Here is a 17,797-nt window from a genome sequence, read left to right on the forward strand (position 1 = left end):
AAAATATATATATATATATTCATATAATTTCTGAGAAGTACCTAACTATTTCCAGGAAATCTAATGCATATGAAACTACCTCCACGCAAGCATACTGAATTGGGGAAGGGTCTCTGGTGGTCATTTTGAAGTACAGACCTTAACTCAATTTGCCCATATATGGTCAGAACTCACAGTTTGGATTACTTTGGCACATAGACTTGTTTATCTTGTTTACAAAGTCCACACAAAGGGAGCCTATTCCTTGTATCCTTGGTAAAAAGTCCTAGTCCTGCTTACCTTGCCTACAAAGTTCACAGAAAGGGGGCCGCTTCCTTGTTTCCTTTGTACACTAACTGAAATGTTCAAGTCTTTGGTACCAAGGTGATCAACCTGAGCTTCAGCTGGAGGATGACTCAGGAACCAGGACGTCTGTTTGCATGTTGCAGAGCTCAGAGGCCGGACAGGGGTGGGACTTACGAGGAATTGAAACTAACTGGTGAGAAGTCAAAGTTCTGAGTCTTTCCCTAGCCTTAGTGGCAATACTCCTTTCTGGTAAGGCAAGGTACTCCTGAAGCAATGTCTGGGATCAGAGGAGGGAGGGAAGGCAGCAGGTACAGGGCGGCTGCTGCCTCCGGTACCCGGTTTTCCTCTGAGCGTTACCTCTGGGATGCCAACAATAAAACAGAGAAGGCTGAAAACCCCCAGAGGCTGACAACATCTGAAGAGGAGCAAAGTGGCCAAGCATCGGTCTACCAACAACAGCGAGAGCAGTGGTAAGTAACAAGGGGTCTGAGATGGTGTTATGTATATCAGGTGCCTGTTTTCCAGGTGTGCACTTTCAAAGGGGGAAATACTTTCTAGAGAGCCTGTGAATGGGACTGGGCACACAAGAAGCATATCCTCATCCTCTTGGAGCCACCTGGGATCAGCCTGAAGCCCACCTATGAATGGCTCTTCCTACAGGGGACCTGAGTGGTTCTGGCAGGTTTCCTGATAGCGTGGCTTACGCCTCTGGTGATAGCAGTGGCCGGTTCTGTATATTTGGTATTGGTGTACGTGGTGTCTGTTTCTTGGCATCTTTCACAGTGAAATTTCAAATCTGATTCTAGCTCCCTGTTTTCTGTTTCCTAATTTTTCATCCTGGAAAGTCTAAAAATACTTCATTTGGCTTAAGAGATGGATGCAGGCTGTGTTCCAGCGCTGATCTGAATGCAATCCAGGACACAGAGCAGCTTCCAACAACTTCATGCTGACAAAAGTAAAGACAAAGCTTCAGCCCTCAATTTCATTTTAAGCTTTATTGGGATCTATGCTCAGTCTGTCTCTGGTTTTCCAATGACAATTAGTTTGTGTGAGCTCTAGCTTGCAGATATAGTACAGAATAGAAACAGAGAGCATTGTGTATGTATTTTATGCATGTGCTTAACAGATATATACTTAGCTGACCAAAGCTAATTGTTTATAGTCTTTTTCCTCAAATGCGCTTTTTTTCTGAGCTGTTAGTAACAGTGCATGTAATGCTATTATTATTATATGCTGAGTTTGCTTAGCTTGCTTTTTTTTTCCCCCGTCATTCAAAGCACAGCTGACAGAAACTGAAGGCTGTTTCAGTTTCCTTTCCTTTTTTTTTTTTTCTGGATGAAGAAGGTGGAGCCACACTGTGAAAGAGGTGGCAGGCTGCTGATTGCAAGCAGCAGTCAGCAGCTTTCCATTGTGACCCATGAATGCTTGCCTACTAGGTAGTAATGATACAGGGACTATTAAGAGCTGGGTAGCTTTGAAATCTGTCAGTGCTTTAATGACTGACTTTCAGGAGAGCAAACAGCCTTTCCTGAGTTACAATCTATGTTTATTTTCTGCCACTTCCAAACATGAAAGACCCTCTGTCTTGCCTGCCCTCACTGTAGCATATATCCACAGTAGAGTGAGAGCAGTCCTAGTTAGCTTACATATTTGTGCTACGTGCATTTTTTTTTTTTCCTTTTTTGGGGGGGGCGGAGGGGACGTGGATGGTGGGAGTTTTCCCATTGGTATAACTGTCTTTGCCCAGATTTGGGATGGGATACAAATCCCCTGGTACAGTTTAGGTAAATACTTAATCAGTTCGTTAGCCGGAGCTCCCTGCAGAATTTAAAGCTAGGACAAATTTATTCACACAGATTCTGACTGGATGATGGGATCCCCCCTAAAACTAAGTAAGCTTTTAGTGAAGAATAATTTAAAGACCTGTCCCCTTTTTCATCTTTGTATGATGCTTGCAGAGAGAAAGCTTGTGTTCATCTACTGCAAGGACTGTGTGCTTAATGTTTTTTGTGATGTGATACAAAAGATTCTCTCTGTGTCTTCATAAAGTTTTAACAAAGAATTAATTCCTAAACCTGGGGTGTTCAAATTACACTCTGCATTGGTATGTAGTTAATGAGAAGGAGGGACGAGGGAAAGGCACATTCAAACAGAAACCATGTAATATGAGTTGGAAGGAAATACTCAGAAAAATAAGTGAACGCAAATGGCATTTACTCTCTTCCCTGAAGGAGTGGGATGCTAGCAGTCAGTTTGAAGGAGATGAAGATACTTAAACTGTGATTTCCTTAACTAACCTGTATTAAAGTAGTAGAAGGTCTCTGAAGTGCTGAAGCAGACAAGGGGAGATCTTTATTCTTAAAACAAAATGTTAATGTTACATTCATTATTATATCTGTGTTCTGTTATTTCAAGTTATGTTTCAAGAAAGATGTCAGATTAAAATATCGTTTCAGCAGTGATAAAGCTGAACCGGCCTTTTAGCCATCAATCCTTTTGAACATGAACTTTAAATACTAGGACACCCTCAGAGTAGTCCAGGTTTTCAGTCTCTGGGATAACCAAGGGTTGAGCAGAGCAGTTGCGGAACTGAAGGCACAGGGTTCAGTAGAAGAAAACTTCCACAGCCTAGCATTAACCTAGAAGGCTTTCTGGAATATGCGTAGCAGAGGGAACATGAAAGGCCCAAGTATGATACCTCTGTGCCAAGGAGTGGCTCTATTCCAACTTATGTGCTGCTTGCTTTTTTTTTGGAAACAGCTAGGGTACGGTTTTGCTGCCAACAAAGCAGGAGTTGGAGTCTCTTTTGAAGCCTTTGTGTGAGTTGTTTCCATGCAAACTCTGTCTCAGGCTTTGCTTCAGAGCAAAAGGGAGTGGGAAAACACCTTAGCACTATCTTGGGGTGGGAGCAGGTGACCTTTCATGTAGACTAGACACATGAAAGATGTATGGGACATGGCATGTTGTAGTCTCATCCAATAGTCAATATTTGGATGACTATTGAAAAGTACAAGGTGGGCAACTGGTATTAGAGGGTAATTTTTCTCTTGCTTTAGAAAAGCCCATATATGATGCGTTGAGACTGAGAAGTGATAATAAAATGGTCCTAATTAAGTTAACAAAAATACTTGTTCAAATGCAAAACTGAAATGAGACTTTGCACATCCCCCCTTCAGTTATATATAGGATGTGGTTTCAGGCCATGGAGAAAAAATCACGAGGATGACAAGTGCTTGAAACTGCTTATAATAATAAGCTTGCATTTAAGTTACTTCACTTTGTCTGCTAAGTGCCATGAAATTAACTTGTAGAAAGTGAATTCCCAAGTTGTCCCTGTTCATGTCTATTCAGAAACAAAAGTCTGTACAGAAGAAAAGGTGGAGGAAAGAGGGGAAATTAGGTGCCTGAAAAAGAAAATGCTGCCCCCGTTCAGCCGTCTGTCCTTGACACATTTAAAGCTGGCAAGAATAATACTGGTTCTGGTAACATCCATTAAAAAGCTCAAATTCAAAATAATAAAATCTGAAGAAATATTGTCACACAGCTGGTAACAGTCCCTCATCATTTTGTGTGAAAAGAGAACAGAGTTACTAGAATGCTTCACTCAGAAAATTGTATTCTTTGACAGTCGGAGCCAAATCCATCAGGGCTTTCTTTCCTTCCTTTTCCAATCTTCATCTCGAATTTTAAAAAAATAGTATCTACGGTATTGTAAGACCTCTCAATCTTTTGCTAATAGAGTATACATAGCAGTTCTTCTGAAAATTTTATTTTCTTTCATTATCTGAGATTTCTATTTAAAAATACCAAATTAGTCTATGGAACTGGAGGTGAATGTTTAGCAAAACGCTTGTTTTGCCCGCTGCCCTGACACAAGTGGAATTGCTGGAAGGGTAATCTGAATTATGAACAGTCTGTTTCGAGTTGAGCTCTGCATTTGCTGCACGGGAGAAATCTCCCAACTCTCTATCTTTCAGGCTGATGTCCTAATTTTTACAGCCCAGTGGGACGATTCAGAGGTGCCCAGCTTCGCTGTGGTCAGCAGCCAGCCTTGTCTCCAGCCAAGCGTTTGGTGGCAGGGTCTACATAAGAGGATAACTGCGCAGTAAGATCTCTGTTAGTGTGGACTGTGGGGCTTGCTGTGTTCCTAGAAGTCCTCCTCACTCCTGTGTTAGAAAGCTTCCTTGGAAGATCTTGATGTGCACAAGCCCCGACATGTTAGCTTGATAAGGGGCTGTGGTGAGACATTAAGGAACATAGGGGAGGAACCTGTGTTTGGACAGGGGCAATAAAAAGATAACAAATACTGTGGTGCAGAGGCAGAGGAGGAAGAAGTACACCGTTGAAAAGAAGGTGGGGGAAGCAGAGATGAACGTGCCACTAGTTTAAGTCTTAATCTCCATGTGATACCATTGAAAAGAAAGTTGGGGAAGCAGAGATGAACGTGCCACTAGTTTAAGTCTTAATCTCCATGTGATACCGTTGAAAAGAAAGTTGGGGAAGCAGAGATGAACGTGCCACTAGTTTAAGTCTTAATCTCCATGTGATACCGTTGAAAAGAAAGTTGGGGAAGCAGAGATGAACGTGCCACTAGTTTAAGTCTTAATCTCCATGTGGTACCGTTGAAAAGAAAGTGGGGGAAGCAGAGATGAATGTGCCACTAGTTTTAAGTCTTAATCTCCATGTGATACCGTTGAAAAGAAAGTTGGGGAAGCAGAGATGAACGTGCCACTAGTTTTAAGTCTTAATCTCCATGTGGTACCGTTGAAAAGAAAGTTGGGGAAGCAGAGATGAACGTGCCACTAGTTTAAGTCTTAATCTCCATGTGATACCGTTGAAAAGAAAGTTGGGGAAGCAGAGATGAACGTGCCACTAGTTTAAGTCTTAATCTCCATGTGATACCGTTGAAAAGAAAGTGGGGGAAGCAGAGATGAACGTGCCACTAGTTTAAAATCTTAATCTCCATGTGGTACCGTTGAAAAGAAAGTGGGGGAAGCAGAGATGAACGTGCCACTAGTTTTAAGTCTTAATCTCCATGTGATACCGTTGAAAAGAAAGTTGGGGAAGCAGAGATGAACGTGCCACTAGTTTTAAGTCTTAATCTCCATGTGATACCGTTGAAAAGAAAGTTGGGGAAGCAGAGATGAACGTGCCACTAGTTTAAGTCTTAATCTCCATGTGGTACCGTTGAAAAGAAAGTGGGGGAAGCAGAGATGAACGTGCCACTAGTTTTAAGTCTTAATCTCCATGTGATACCGTTGAAAAGAAAGTTGGGGAAGCAGAGATGAACGTGCCACTAGTTTAAGTCTTAATCTCCATGTGATACCGTTGAAAAGAAAGTTGGGGAAGCAGAGATGAACGTGCCACTAGTTTAAGTCTTAATCTCCATGTGGTACCGTTGAAAAGAAAGTGGGGGAAGCAGAGATGAATGTGCCACTAGTTTAAGTCTTAATCTCCATGTGACACAGCGTTTGACCTGCTCAGCTCTCCGGGCACGCTGGCAAGCCTGACGCACAACACACGGTCGCCTCTGCGGGAGGTCGCTTGGCTCAGCGCTGGCGTTGCCAAGCCCAGTGCCTGGTCGTCCCGGCGTATGGATGCTCTGTGCTCCTCACGGCTAGCGATTACCAGGTGCTCCAGCTGGCTCTGCCCCCCCCCGCTGCATCCCTGGCACTGTGCTGGGCTAACGGAGCTGCTTTGGGGCCCGGGGACAGCATAAACATGGCCCTGTTTGACTTCATAGACTTTGTTGGGTCTGATGTTCGTCTACCACACTGCCACAGCGAACTCTCTCCCGTCGGCGTAGTCTGCCCACAAGCTTATGCTGACTAATGGCATGTTAGCGTTTTCAGGGAAGAGAGAAAGCTGTGCTGTGAGCCGAGTTTGGGCTGAGAGCTATCCCTTGGCTCCCTGATTTGATCCATCACTATGACAATTTCCTTGGAGCTTTAAAAGGTGGCTTAGATCATCCAAAACGGGATGCTGGCTGAAGCACCTGCTGCTCTTTCTGATGTGCCGTCACATTCTGAGCCCAAACCAAGCTGCTGAATCTGAGCCACATTTTAACTCTTGGAAATTCAATTCTGAGTTCAGTTTTACTCTTTGGACCAAATTTTAACTTCAGGAATTTTTCTACAATCTTGTGGGTACTGGAGAATTGAGATTTGGGTGCCAATAGCAGAACCACAGGTCTGTAGCTTTTCTGCTTGTTTCTGACTCATACCTTCTCCTCGGCCTCTATCTGCTGCTGTTTTCCTTCCCTCTCTTTCTCTGTGCAAGTTCACTTTTGCAGGATTTAACTCTTTGTTTCATCCTGAGGCCTCAATATGGCAAAAATGTTGGCCGTTTTAATGAAAGCTTTAGCTAACCAGAGGGACCAGATGCAGAAGTGAGTTACCCCGGATTAATAAGCTTCCAGATATCAGCTGAAATGTGGTAATTAAGTGCGCTCCTAGCCTGTGGCAAACACAGGACAAAATCCATGAACACAGACTTTTGATGACAAACATTCTCTGCTAATGCAGTTTATCTTCTGCCTCTCGTGTTAAGAACATACACGCAGCTAGGATCAGTCAGACAGTATATAATGTTAAGCCCCAGTAATTCACTTCTATCTCTGAGCTGCAAACTGGTAAGATGCTGCTGCTGGTAGAGATGGAAAACCAGAGCCCCAAGCCTGTACGTTAGGCTTGCACACCCTCCCAGAGCTCTGCTTACAGCACCGCTGGGGCACAGAGCATGTTGCTTGACTAAGGTCTAGAACTGTGGCTGTCAGTTATCATTAACATCTGGCCATGGGTGCATTGCGAAATAGGGATACCTGTGAGACAGTTGTCTACTGGCTGGGATTTGGCATTTTGTAGTCCGCTGATTTGGCTGCTTCTGCAGTGCTTAGCAGCACATGGCTGATCCATCAGGCATGGGAGCCCTGATGTGTTGGAGAATGGCTCAGAGAGAAGGGTCCTGAGCCCACCGAGCAGTTGTACGATCAGAGCCTGTTCTAGGGGCTGATGCTGGGCCTCCCTAGGGTTTGCCTGCAGCTGCTGATACATGAAGAATGTGAAGGACGCTTCGGCCCTGTGTACCGTGGTGTGTCAAAAACAGGTTAAGAGGAATTAGAAATAGTGGCCTGAGAAACTTAGTGTTTTGAGAAGCTTGTGCTGTTAGCTAACTGCAAGTAGGTGGACCGTGCGAATACGACCTTTAGAGCTTAAGCCAGTCAGCTAGTGACTAGTAGGCATAATAATTATCGTTGTCTGTATAAATATATGTACCCTGGACCAATAAAAAAATACGATATATGATGCTCTATCACCCACATTGAGTCCGTCTCGGCGTGCCGTTCCTCCGCAGCTCCGCACTGATGAAAACAAAACTTTGTGGTGATGTGGACTTGACGGCTTTTAAAGCGATTCCTGATAATTGAATGCAAAGTTCAGGTTAGCATATCTTTGAAGGAGATTCACCAATTGTCTTTGGCAGTTTGGTTACTTTTCTCTTTTAAATTGAGTCTTACCATGTAATTTAATGCAGTATTTCACCTCCATCTTCCCTTGAGTCTTTCCTTCAGACTGAACCTGCCCAGGTCTTTTTCCCAAGCTTTAGTCATTTGTGTTGCTCTCCAACCAGACTCTCCTTGGTTTCTGTCTTACACAGAGAACATTGCCCAGCAGAGCGAAATATTTAGCTTTCAGCTTTGTAGCATTCATGTACCGATGCACCAGCAGTATAAAACACAGTGGAACTGGAAATAGTTTATAACAGCCATTACTTTTGTAACTCTTTAAACTATTTCACAGTTCATTTGGAAAGCTCCCCAGTGGTAGGTGGCTGGAGCGGGTTTGAAGAAAAACTGAAGGGCACAGCTCTGCAAAAAACGTTATTGGTGAACTGCAGTTCTTACGTGCTTTTTCAATTTTAGAAATTATTTTATACAAACCTGAAAGAAAGCAGAACAAAGGTTTCTATGGTTTATACCCTGAAAGCATTGAAAAAGTGTCCTTGAGTGGTGCTAGTTAGATGAGTAGAGTTACACACAGGATTCAGAATTCAAGATTGCAGACATGGTGTTCCGTTTGTTGCCGATCTCTCAAACTGTAAACTGTCTTTTCAGATTTTCTATGACTGTATTGCATTTTTCTCCTGACTGAAATGTTTCTATATCCGTCTATTTATATATATTATTATATAGGTATTTATCTGACGACTACTGTGGTATTTGATGTCTATCTGTTTGTAAAATCATATCAGGTTGCTTTTTCATTTTATTTCAATACAGAAACATTCTCTTATTGGGTTATAACTTTCTTACTCCTGTTAATATCTGTTCAGTTTGTGTAATTAGTCAATACATTCCCATTTTCTGTGGAGCAAATAAACCAAAAAAAGTCTCATCAAGATTAATATGATCTATAAAGGTAGAAGATTATTTGTTTCTCTTTTTTGAAAAGATAGGACCTGGATAAGATGTTCTCCCTGCCTCCTTTGGTGTCTTCTATATTTTTATTTATAAAACAGCCCTACATCAAAGATAGGCTTAAGTCATATAACAGTAAGAGCCATTATTAGGGAACCTGTAAAGTTAAATTCTTTATCATTAATTCTTTACTTCTAATTCTTTCTGGCTGTGGATTCTGAAGCACTTTGTATATTGGTATAAAGTACAAAAAGTCTGCACACCACTGATAGCTTCTAATCTTCACATTTCCTTAATTGCTACCCAGGTAAGTAGGATAATTTTCTCCAGACTTATGGCTACTGTGGCAACTCAGGAACTGATTGGAATATTAAATTGGCAGGCTGTAGCTGGTTTTAGAGGCTGTCCTGGATCAGAGGTTTTGTCTAAACAGAGAAATGACATGCAATATCCCCCAAACTGGCTAAAAACACAAGGTGAAAGCTGATGGCGGGTTTTTGCATTAACTTTCTTTCCTTCAAAAAAGTCTTAAGAAAATAAGGGTTGCTAGGTGCAGATTTTAATTTTAGCGTTAGAACTGGTAGGGCAAGTGGAGTCTTGGGCAACAGCTCATCTGGCTCCTTTCCTGATGTAGGCTTGAATAGCAAGGACCAGTTCCTACCCTGACTTTCACCCACCTAACAAGAAGCTTACCATGTGCTCACTTTTCCTTCCCCCTGATCCCAATACCCACAGCTACACTGCTGCATATCTATCTTTCCAGAGACCAAGGTGAACACTATAAAATTAAGTAAACTCACTAATGTTTTGGTTCTGTTTTTTTTTGTTTGTTTGTTTTTTTGTTTGTTTGTTTTTGTTTTGTTTTGTTTTTTTGTTAACTTGGACTAAAACAAAGCATGTAGTATAAGCACTAGGTAAAAGACAGCCAAAAGTTGGTATGTCCTCTTCTCTATTTCCGTCCCCCACTGGAGACTTGACATCCTCATTTTCTTTTCTCTTTGCCTTTATTTCAATAATGTGGAAACCAAATTGGCCTTTAAGTAAACACTCTTTTAACCACAATGACTCTTAAGCCACTCTTTGGAAAACAGAGCAGAGCTTTCCCTGGCAGTAAGTGTCTTGTCACCTTTACCCCTTTCGTAAGCTGATGGATCTTTGCTATATTTCACGTGCCATCCTTCTGAGATCCTGGATAATGACCACAATCAGATGTCATAAGTGTGGCCCCCACCTGGCCTCCTGGCCTCTGACCCTTCCAGCCAAAAAACAGAAGCAGATAAAGAAAATTATTCATAGCGTAAGGGCTAGATTTGATACCACGACTTCTCATACATGTGCAGATGTGCAGATGTGAAGTGGTCCGTCCTTTCAATTCCTAATTTAAAACAAAAACTGAAGTCATCACATACATCAGATGATATAAAAATTCTTCTGCCCTCTAGTGTTGTGAAGAAGAGTGATGTCTGAGATGCACTGATGTTCTTGGTGGGGAAAACGTGCAGTCTTGCAACACAGTTCCAGCCATTTTTTTCACTGAGAGAGGGAGAGGAGTGTAAAAGGTACTTAATAATTGTTTATGAACTTGAGAGAAATATGATATTAATATGAAACAGCCAAGAAAAACTACTAAAAAAAAATAAATCTTGAAACTGATAAACTGTCCAGAAGCTTGTGAAAGGCAGTTTGGGATAAATTGTAAATGCTACTACTCAGTCAAATAAAGAAAACTCTGAAAAACCATCAGTGATGAGGAATCTTATGCCATAAGCAAGATGGGTCGTCAGAACTTCTTTTAAGTAACTATTGCAGCTGTGCTGTGAATGCCAGCGGGGCATTGCTGCTGTCTTAGCTCCAGCCTTTGAGGGTGGAGAGGTGAAAAACAGTCTCACAGGCACCAGAGTAAGCTGGTGGGAAGGAAAAGGATCGCATTAAACGGCACCATTAAAGCTTGCAGCTCTATCTTTATTAGTTTAATCTCATAAATTAATCCACGTCCTCCTAGAATAAGTCTTCAAAGAGAAAGAGGTAATTGGATAGAAATACTTTCCTTCTCAAACCTTGAATTACAGTGATATGGCAGCAGGCAGCTTTTTGCACTTTGATCTCTGCGTGATTTTCATTCCCCTTTTTAGCCTTAGTCTTGGGCCTCATTGTCTTATTACTTTTTCACATCCAGCTGTGCTCTCTTTGCTTCCTAGCTTGTCCTCTAGCCACCCTCTGTGTCCCTTTTTTCTTTTGAGAGGCTTAAGCTTCACCCCTCATTCTTTGTTTTCTGCTCTTCTCCTTGGGCCTTCCTCGCAATGAAGTCAGATTAAATATTTGTGCCCACACGTGCAGATAAAACCCTACCAAATGCTGCAGAGAGATGTGAGCTTACACTGATACGTGGAGCCAATTGGTGTTTAGTGTGTCTCTAGTAAACCTTCACCCTCGTGGCTCAGCTTCTGCTGAGTGGGAGCAGTGTAAACTCATACCCACACAATGCGCTGTGTAGATAAAACATTGTTTTCTCCAAGTGTAACTAACTGACATGTTTTCATCACTCTTTTGATCACCTCGAGTCTCTAATACACTCTGAACCCTGTCCTGCTTCTTTGCTGTCAAGTTAGATTGATAGCACCTTGAGACAGCAGCTGGATTTTGAATTAAGTCTAGCAAAACAAGGCCTTTGTCCTGATTCAAGTGAGTTGCACCTTAGGCATGACAGCAAGATAAATATGCCCAAGGAATTCCCGGTGCCTGACACACACAAAACTGACAAGGAAACTGAGGCTCAGACGGAGAGCAAGTCACCCGGGTCCATCACAAAGAGTATGATTTAGCATGCTCCTTGGACAACACTTGGGCAGAGGCAGACTGCCTAAATCCACAAGGTGCTTGGTGCCCTTGAGGTATGGTGTGAGACCGTCAGCACCAGTGATCCTCCCAGTAGACAATGGTCTTCCTCTGTGCTTGAGGAAGCCGTGGAAGTAGTCATCTACCACGTGGAACATTTTGATACAAAGGAGTGATCTGATTTGAAATGGCTGAAATTTGAGGTCAGCAGACTAGAGTGAGACTTGAATGAGGAAAGTGAAGGCTATGCTAAAATTTTCTGAAAATGTTATCCTTGGTATTTGCAGCCAATGCCAAATATAACAAGTATTTCTAAAGTGTTTGCCAAAAATTCATGGAGAGCTGAATACCAGTTTTGATATGAAGTTATTTGCTACTACAACAGAAAACTGACCTTGCTGATGAATGAACCTCCTCCTAGTCCTGGTTTTCTGTAGACACTAAAAATAAGAGTGTGTTATCTTTCATTTTAGTGTTGGCCCATATGTCTTGATAACTCCAAACGAAACCAGAAGGAACCAGTTGCAGCAAAGTAAGTTGAGTTGTCTAATATGATAATACATTATTTCTACTTGAATAAGTTTAGGAGTTTGTGTGCTTTATTGCCCTTGCAACTTTTATCCTCATTTTATGGTTCATGTTGAGTTTAGTAAGAGTAAAGTGAGCTTCTAGAGCAACTGAAGTACTACCGTAAAACAAGGCTCATCTTTGTAGCCTTTGTGGGCCTTGCTATTGAAAGGAATTAGTGGGGTCTTTCTTCTGTCAGTTGACTTGAGAGAGCAGTTTAATCAACCAGCCATCTTCGAGCATATGGCTGGCGTCCCTGGCTGTATTGACTAGACTTCTACCAACTACACTGGGAACTTGCCACCCATCTCATATGTGGACAACTGTATTGAAGTGTCTTAATTTGAAGCTGAATCATGTATTCCTCCTGCTTTTTATTTAGGGACCATGTGGTTGGGAGGGAAAATTACTTATTCTTCATTTCCCCACTGAGGAGTGTTACATCTCAAGCATTTCCCTCCATGCAGCAATAACATCGTAATCGTAACTTCTGCTTTACCTGCAGGAGTAAGTACTGTGGCATTTACCTACAGGTTCCCAGGTGTTAAAAAGCAATCTATTAGCAGTCCTTTAGCTGTTTTTTGTTTTGCTTTTGGGGCTGAGTCCTAAGTTTTGCTCACCATACAGTCTTGAGTTAGGCAAAATGTTTGCCTTGTTAGCTATCATTGCAGTGACTGCGTAACGTCCTGGGGGGGTGTCTGCACCCCTTGAGAACAAGTTTGTCTGTTCCTGGATGTGTCTTCAGGGTTACATACAATTAGTGATACTGCCCGCTTTTTAGTGTTGCCTCTAACGTCCATATATTTGTTTCTTTTTGTGCCTGCTCAGTTGCTAAGAAAGAACTAGATGACCTGGAGAAGTGGAAGGAAGACCACAGGCCAGGGCCAATTAAGTTGGTTCCACAGAGACTGGGTAAGACATATAAATCAACTATTATGAATTGCAAAATTTTATTTTCCAGGACATGAGATGTTTTTCACTTTTCTCCACATGCTACTTATTAAAGAGATTCACTGTCATTAAAGGCTAACATGAGCCTACCGTATGTGCTCTGTGCTTTTGATGGTCGTGGCAATAAAGATGTTTTTGAAACAAAACAGCATAGATTGTCACTCAAGAAACCCGTCAAGATCAGTGTAGAAAATTTATACTAACAATTGGGAAAAACAAGTGGATTATCCCTCCTGCTGGTGACATTGTCTGTGGTTGATGTCTCTGAGGAGGTGCACACTTGGCATTAGCGTGCAGATGGACAGCATGTGTTGGAGACCCTCCAGTTACCTATAAGAAAAGTCCTCTGTGTTAGTGGCCAGTACGTGTGCTTTCCTGACTGCTGACTAAATGTGCCTGAGTTTCTGTATAACCAATTTTGTAAAAATAACATCAGAGACGGGTAAATAAAAAACAGGATAAAAAACCACAGGAACTTAAGTCACCCTGAACTGAACTGATGTGTCTGATAAGATAACCAACTTTTTTCCTAGACAAGTGAGAAAAACCATAGGAGATCTTTTCAACTGTAACCACTATAAAACATTTAATTTAGTGCTATTTGGGAGTTAATTATTAAAAAAAAAAAAAAAAAAAAGACAAAAAAACCTCAAGCCAACCCACCTCCAATCTTGTACAGAGAATAGGACTGCAGGTTGTGCTGAAGCGAGAGGAAGGTTATTATAAGTGTTTTTCAAGTACCAGTCTTCAGACCTATCTTGTTCTAGTATCTTTCTTTAATGTCTTTGGCACAAAAAGCAGGAGAAAGCTGATGAAACTTGCTGACAAGACAAAACTTGAAAGCATCATCTGTATAGAACATGATGAGGATACTGTGCAGCAAAAATGGGATGACCTTGAGGAACTGCACTAATAGAAATGGGAGAGAATTGATTCTGACAAAGTGAATGATTATAATGATGCTTTTATTAGTTTTGTAAATCTAGATCTCTCCTTCCTTCCCTTGTCTGCCACAGGAGAATTTGAGGTGCACAGTGCAGGCTGTTGTCTGCCTTGACCTGGGAATTAAGTTCTTTCTTTGCCATGCTATACAACATAAGTTTGGGGTGGTGTACTGTGAATAAAAATAGATATCAGGTGGGAGATGGAGGAATTTGAACTGACTCCAGCCCAGATTTGTTTTTGTGATCAGGGTGATACTGGTCCCACATGTTTGTTTTGCCCTGCAGTCTAAGTCCTGGTTGTTTGCAGTGCTTATCCTACCTTTGCAAGTTGGTGTAATGCCCTGTATTCCCACCATCATGTGCAGTCGTGTGGCCAGACATGCTCTTTGTGAGTTCTCATACACGCTAGCTGTTTCTTGCCTCTGAGCTGTTCCTAGAAGACATAATTCTGTCCCAAGAGGACCACAAAGCTTTTTGCTGAAGAAAGTGAAATCTGAAAACAGAAATTTGGTGTGTGGTGTCTATGTAGAACGTGTGCAGGCTGCCTGCATGACTGGGGACATGGTGGCAAACCCACAGTGACTTAAGAGTGGATAGTCTTAACTTCTGGTCCCACTGCATTTAAAAAAATTATTGGGGAAGAAGAATTAAGAGAGAGAGAGAAAAAAAAAAAAAAAGGGCAAAAAAAAGCTGAAATAATTCAAGGACATTATATGAACTCTTCAGTCACTGTCTAGCTGCCACTCAAAGAGACCCCTGGAGACCGAGACACATGGACTATGTTCAGTGCCTCTGAAAAGAGGTAAGGTGCAAAGATTATTAGATCTTATAATTCCCACAGGAACAAATTTAGAACAGAAGAGAGCTTAAGGAAGGAGAAAAAAAAAAATGTAAGTGGCATCTCTAATTTCACAACTGTAGGTACTCATGAAGGTAAAAAAGTATCCTATGTTATTTTCTCAGAGTGATTTTAAGAGACTACACATCCAGTCCAAATCACCAGGGAATCCTTAAAGTTGAAGTTTCTTAATGCTTGTGCTTTCCTTAGGGAAAGAAGTATTCTGGATTTCAACTCTGTAATATTTGATTGGCAAATTTTCAGGTATCATGGAGGGATGAGAGCAATGAGGGATGCAAAGTTCCACCGTCCTTCCTAAGCACTGAATGGAGCAACAAATCATGCCTGATAAATGCAATGGCTTCTTTTTTGACCATATTATATAAAGCCAGTCACAACATACTCTGACTTCAGTGAAACATTTGACAAATTACAGCCAAGCCAACTTGAATGAATTAAACCTGGCTGAACGGCTACAGGCAGTGGCTAATAATGATCAGAAAAATCCTTGTTTAGAGCCAATGTCCAGCAGTACATGTAGAAAAGTACAGTGAACACAAGAGTGTTAAATGTTGCCAATAAAAGGCTAGAAAGAAAGAACGATCAAGCTTCCAAAAGATTTCAAAACTTATTTAGTAGCAATTTTATTTCCCAGACCTGGGGAGAAGACACTCTACAATGCCAACTGTATGCTTATTGCTACTGTAAGCTTGTTGCTTGTATACTGTATGGCCAGTCTTTCTTGAGAGCTTAAATTTATGGGGTTATTTGTGTGCATAAAAATGTTACCACACTTAGGGAATTGATCTCCCATTCACTGAACCTCACAGAAGCACTTAAAGATTAGTTACCTTCCATTAGTAATCAGAGAAAGCTACATCGTCAAGAGTGATCCCTCCTAAAATTTCTAGTATACTTGTCTTACATTTCAGGCACCTCAGGTCGCACAGATCAGCCCAGCTTCTTCTGTAGAATTAATGGTCACGTACCAGGGAACTTCTCAGAAAAACACTGGGTGCATATACAGCCCTCATCCTCAGAATGGGTTGGGGACTGCTGTTGTTCTTTGCAACAACTGAGGCAATGAATTACTGACTTTCCCAAAACAAGAAAATACTTTGGAAAATAGTAAAGCAGAATAATAGAATCAAACACACTCCCTCCATCCCTTAAGACCTATTATAATTTTCTCTGTGTGGCTGTTTTTTTTTTTTGTTTTGTTTTGTTTTGTTTTGTTTTGTTTTGTTTTTTAGTTTGGTTGGTTGTTGTTTTTTTTGTTTTTTTTTTTGTGGGTTGTTGTTTGTTTGTTTGTTTGTTTTTAATTGAAGGCTGAACATTATGGTCAGAGCTTCAGATGCTCTCAAAAGAGAGCCTGTGCCTTTGGAAAGGGCAGCATTTGCTACTTGGATACAAATATGAGGTCTCTGGGAAAAGGCTTTGATTTCTATTTCTGAAAGGGAATTCTTCCTCAAGCCCCAAGACATTAATTAGAAGATATTCAAATGATTGTATCCCATTAGATCTGGTAGACTTCAAGTTCCTAAATTTGATAAAAGAGAAACTTTTTGGCAATAAAATTTCTGACTCTGTATGTATGTGTGTGTGACAAACTGAGCAAAGTTGGGGAGGGCTGGATCTGAAAATGAAGACTCACCTGCGAAGCGTGACTGATTTTCTGAAAATAGCATGGTTTGTCGGTAAACTGATCATATACTGTAGGACATATTTGCTGGGAGAGTGGATGATACAGTGGATGCTCTGTAAATAACAAGCTAGTGCTTTTGACGGATGGGTAAAATGATCAAAAAGGTCTCCTATCTGTTCTCTTTAATGTCAGACAGCTACGGTAATTATGAAAAATTTCCTGTATATGCATACATCTAATCTGTTGTATTGCTCTATTCTGAAATGACTGGCATTTGAACTTAAAATGCTCATGCAAAATGCAATTTATACTTTTTTTTTTTTTTTTTTTAAGGTGGAAAGGAATCAGAGGCTCAAGCAAGGCAAAAACAGCAAATGATGCTCATGCAATCTAAATACCAACAAAAGGTCAGGAAGAATAAATCTGTTTATTTTAAGAACTCAAAAAAAGCTTTTCACGAAGTGTTTCATATGACTATAAAATTAACTCACAGTTGCTTGACAAAAGAAAGTCATGAAACCTGAAGGAAGCAGAAGAAAACCAGTATCAAATGTTCTGCACCAAAGAAAATGAGAAATCTGGCTATAAATATGTAGCAGCGTGTATCGCAGATCGTATCTAAAATGATAACCAGTACAGTTGTAAAGCCACTTCTGTGTCTTGCTGTGTCTTCCAGCATGTTGCCACTTTGACTCACTGATCAATGTACCACCCATCCAGTGCTTATGTAGAAACGTTCCTGTTATAAAAGTCATAAATGCTTGTAAGTTATCAATCAGCTGTGTGATTCCTTGGATAGATGCCCATTTATCAGTCCTAGATTTCTCAGTTTTTGTAAAGCCAATATTGGAGTAGCTGGTGCACAGCCTGCTTTATTCAGTGCCTCATTTTAAGAAAAAATTCTGTAAACTAAACACGCATAAGATTTGAAAGATGTGCAGTACAGGAGTCAGGTCAAGTTACCATATGTATAATTTGTATACGTACATATGTAAAATAATTTTCTATGCTTACGTCATACAGTGCAAAAGAGAAGAATGTGTAAAAGCAAAAAAAGCAGCTGAAGAAGCTGAAATCCTGAAAAAGAAAGCAATTCAGAGAGAAAAGGTAAACATAGTTACTGCATATAGCAAAATCCGTGTCTTTCTTGATTTTGCTGAACTACATGGAACAGGCTAATTAAGTTAAATGTTAGCCACAGATTGCATCAAGGAGTCAGGAAGTCCAGTCCTCCTTCTCTTTGTGGCTGACTGAAAGATGCCTGACTTGGGTGTTCTTTGGGGCTTGAGTGTTCCTTTGGCTCTTCAGAAACTCCA

General features: G+C 41.1%; 1 protein-coding gene across 1 annotated transcript in view; it reads left to right on the forward strand.

The window, feature by feature from the left end:
* Positions 1-515: 515 nt before the first annotated feature.
* The window catches only part of EPSTI1 (epithelial stromal interaction 1), a 49,301-nt gene continuing 32,019 nt past the window's right edge, over positions 516-17,797 (forward strand). Inside the window, exons 1-5 of the mRNA XM_042806264.1 lie at positions 516-755; positions 12,010-12,068; positions 12,932-13,015; positions 16,815-16,888; positions 17,505-17,588. Coding sequence (XP_042662198.1) covers positions 559-755; positions 12,010-12,068; positions 12,932-13,015; positions 16,815-16,888; positions 17,505-17,588 — 498 coding nt within the window. The 5' untranslated portion in view covers positions 516-558. The remainder of the gene's footprint in view (positions 756-12,009; positions 12,069-12,931; positions 13,016-16,814; positions 16,889-17,504; positions 17,589-17,797) is intronic.

This window comes from Tyto alba, unplaced genomic scaffold, assembly GCF_018691265.1.
Source record: "Tyto alba isolate M040663 unplaced genomic scaffold, T.alba_DEE_v4.0 Super-Scaffold_45, whole genome shotgun sequence".
Classification (NCBI taxonomy): Eukaryota; Metazoa; Chordata; class Aves; order Strigiformes; family Tytonidae; genus Tyto; species Tyto alba.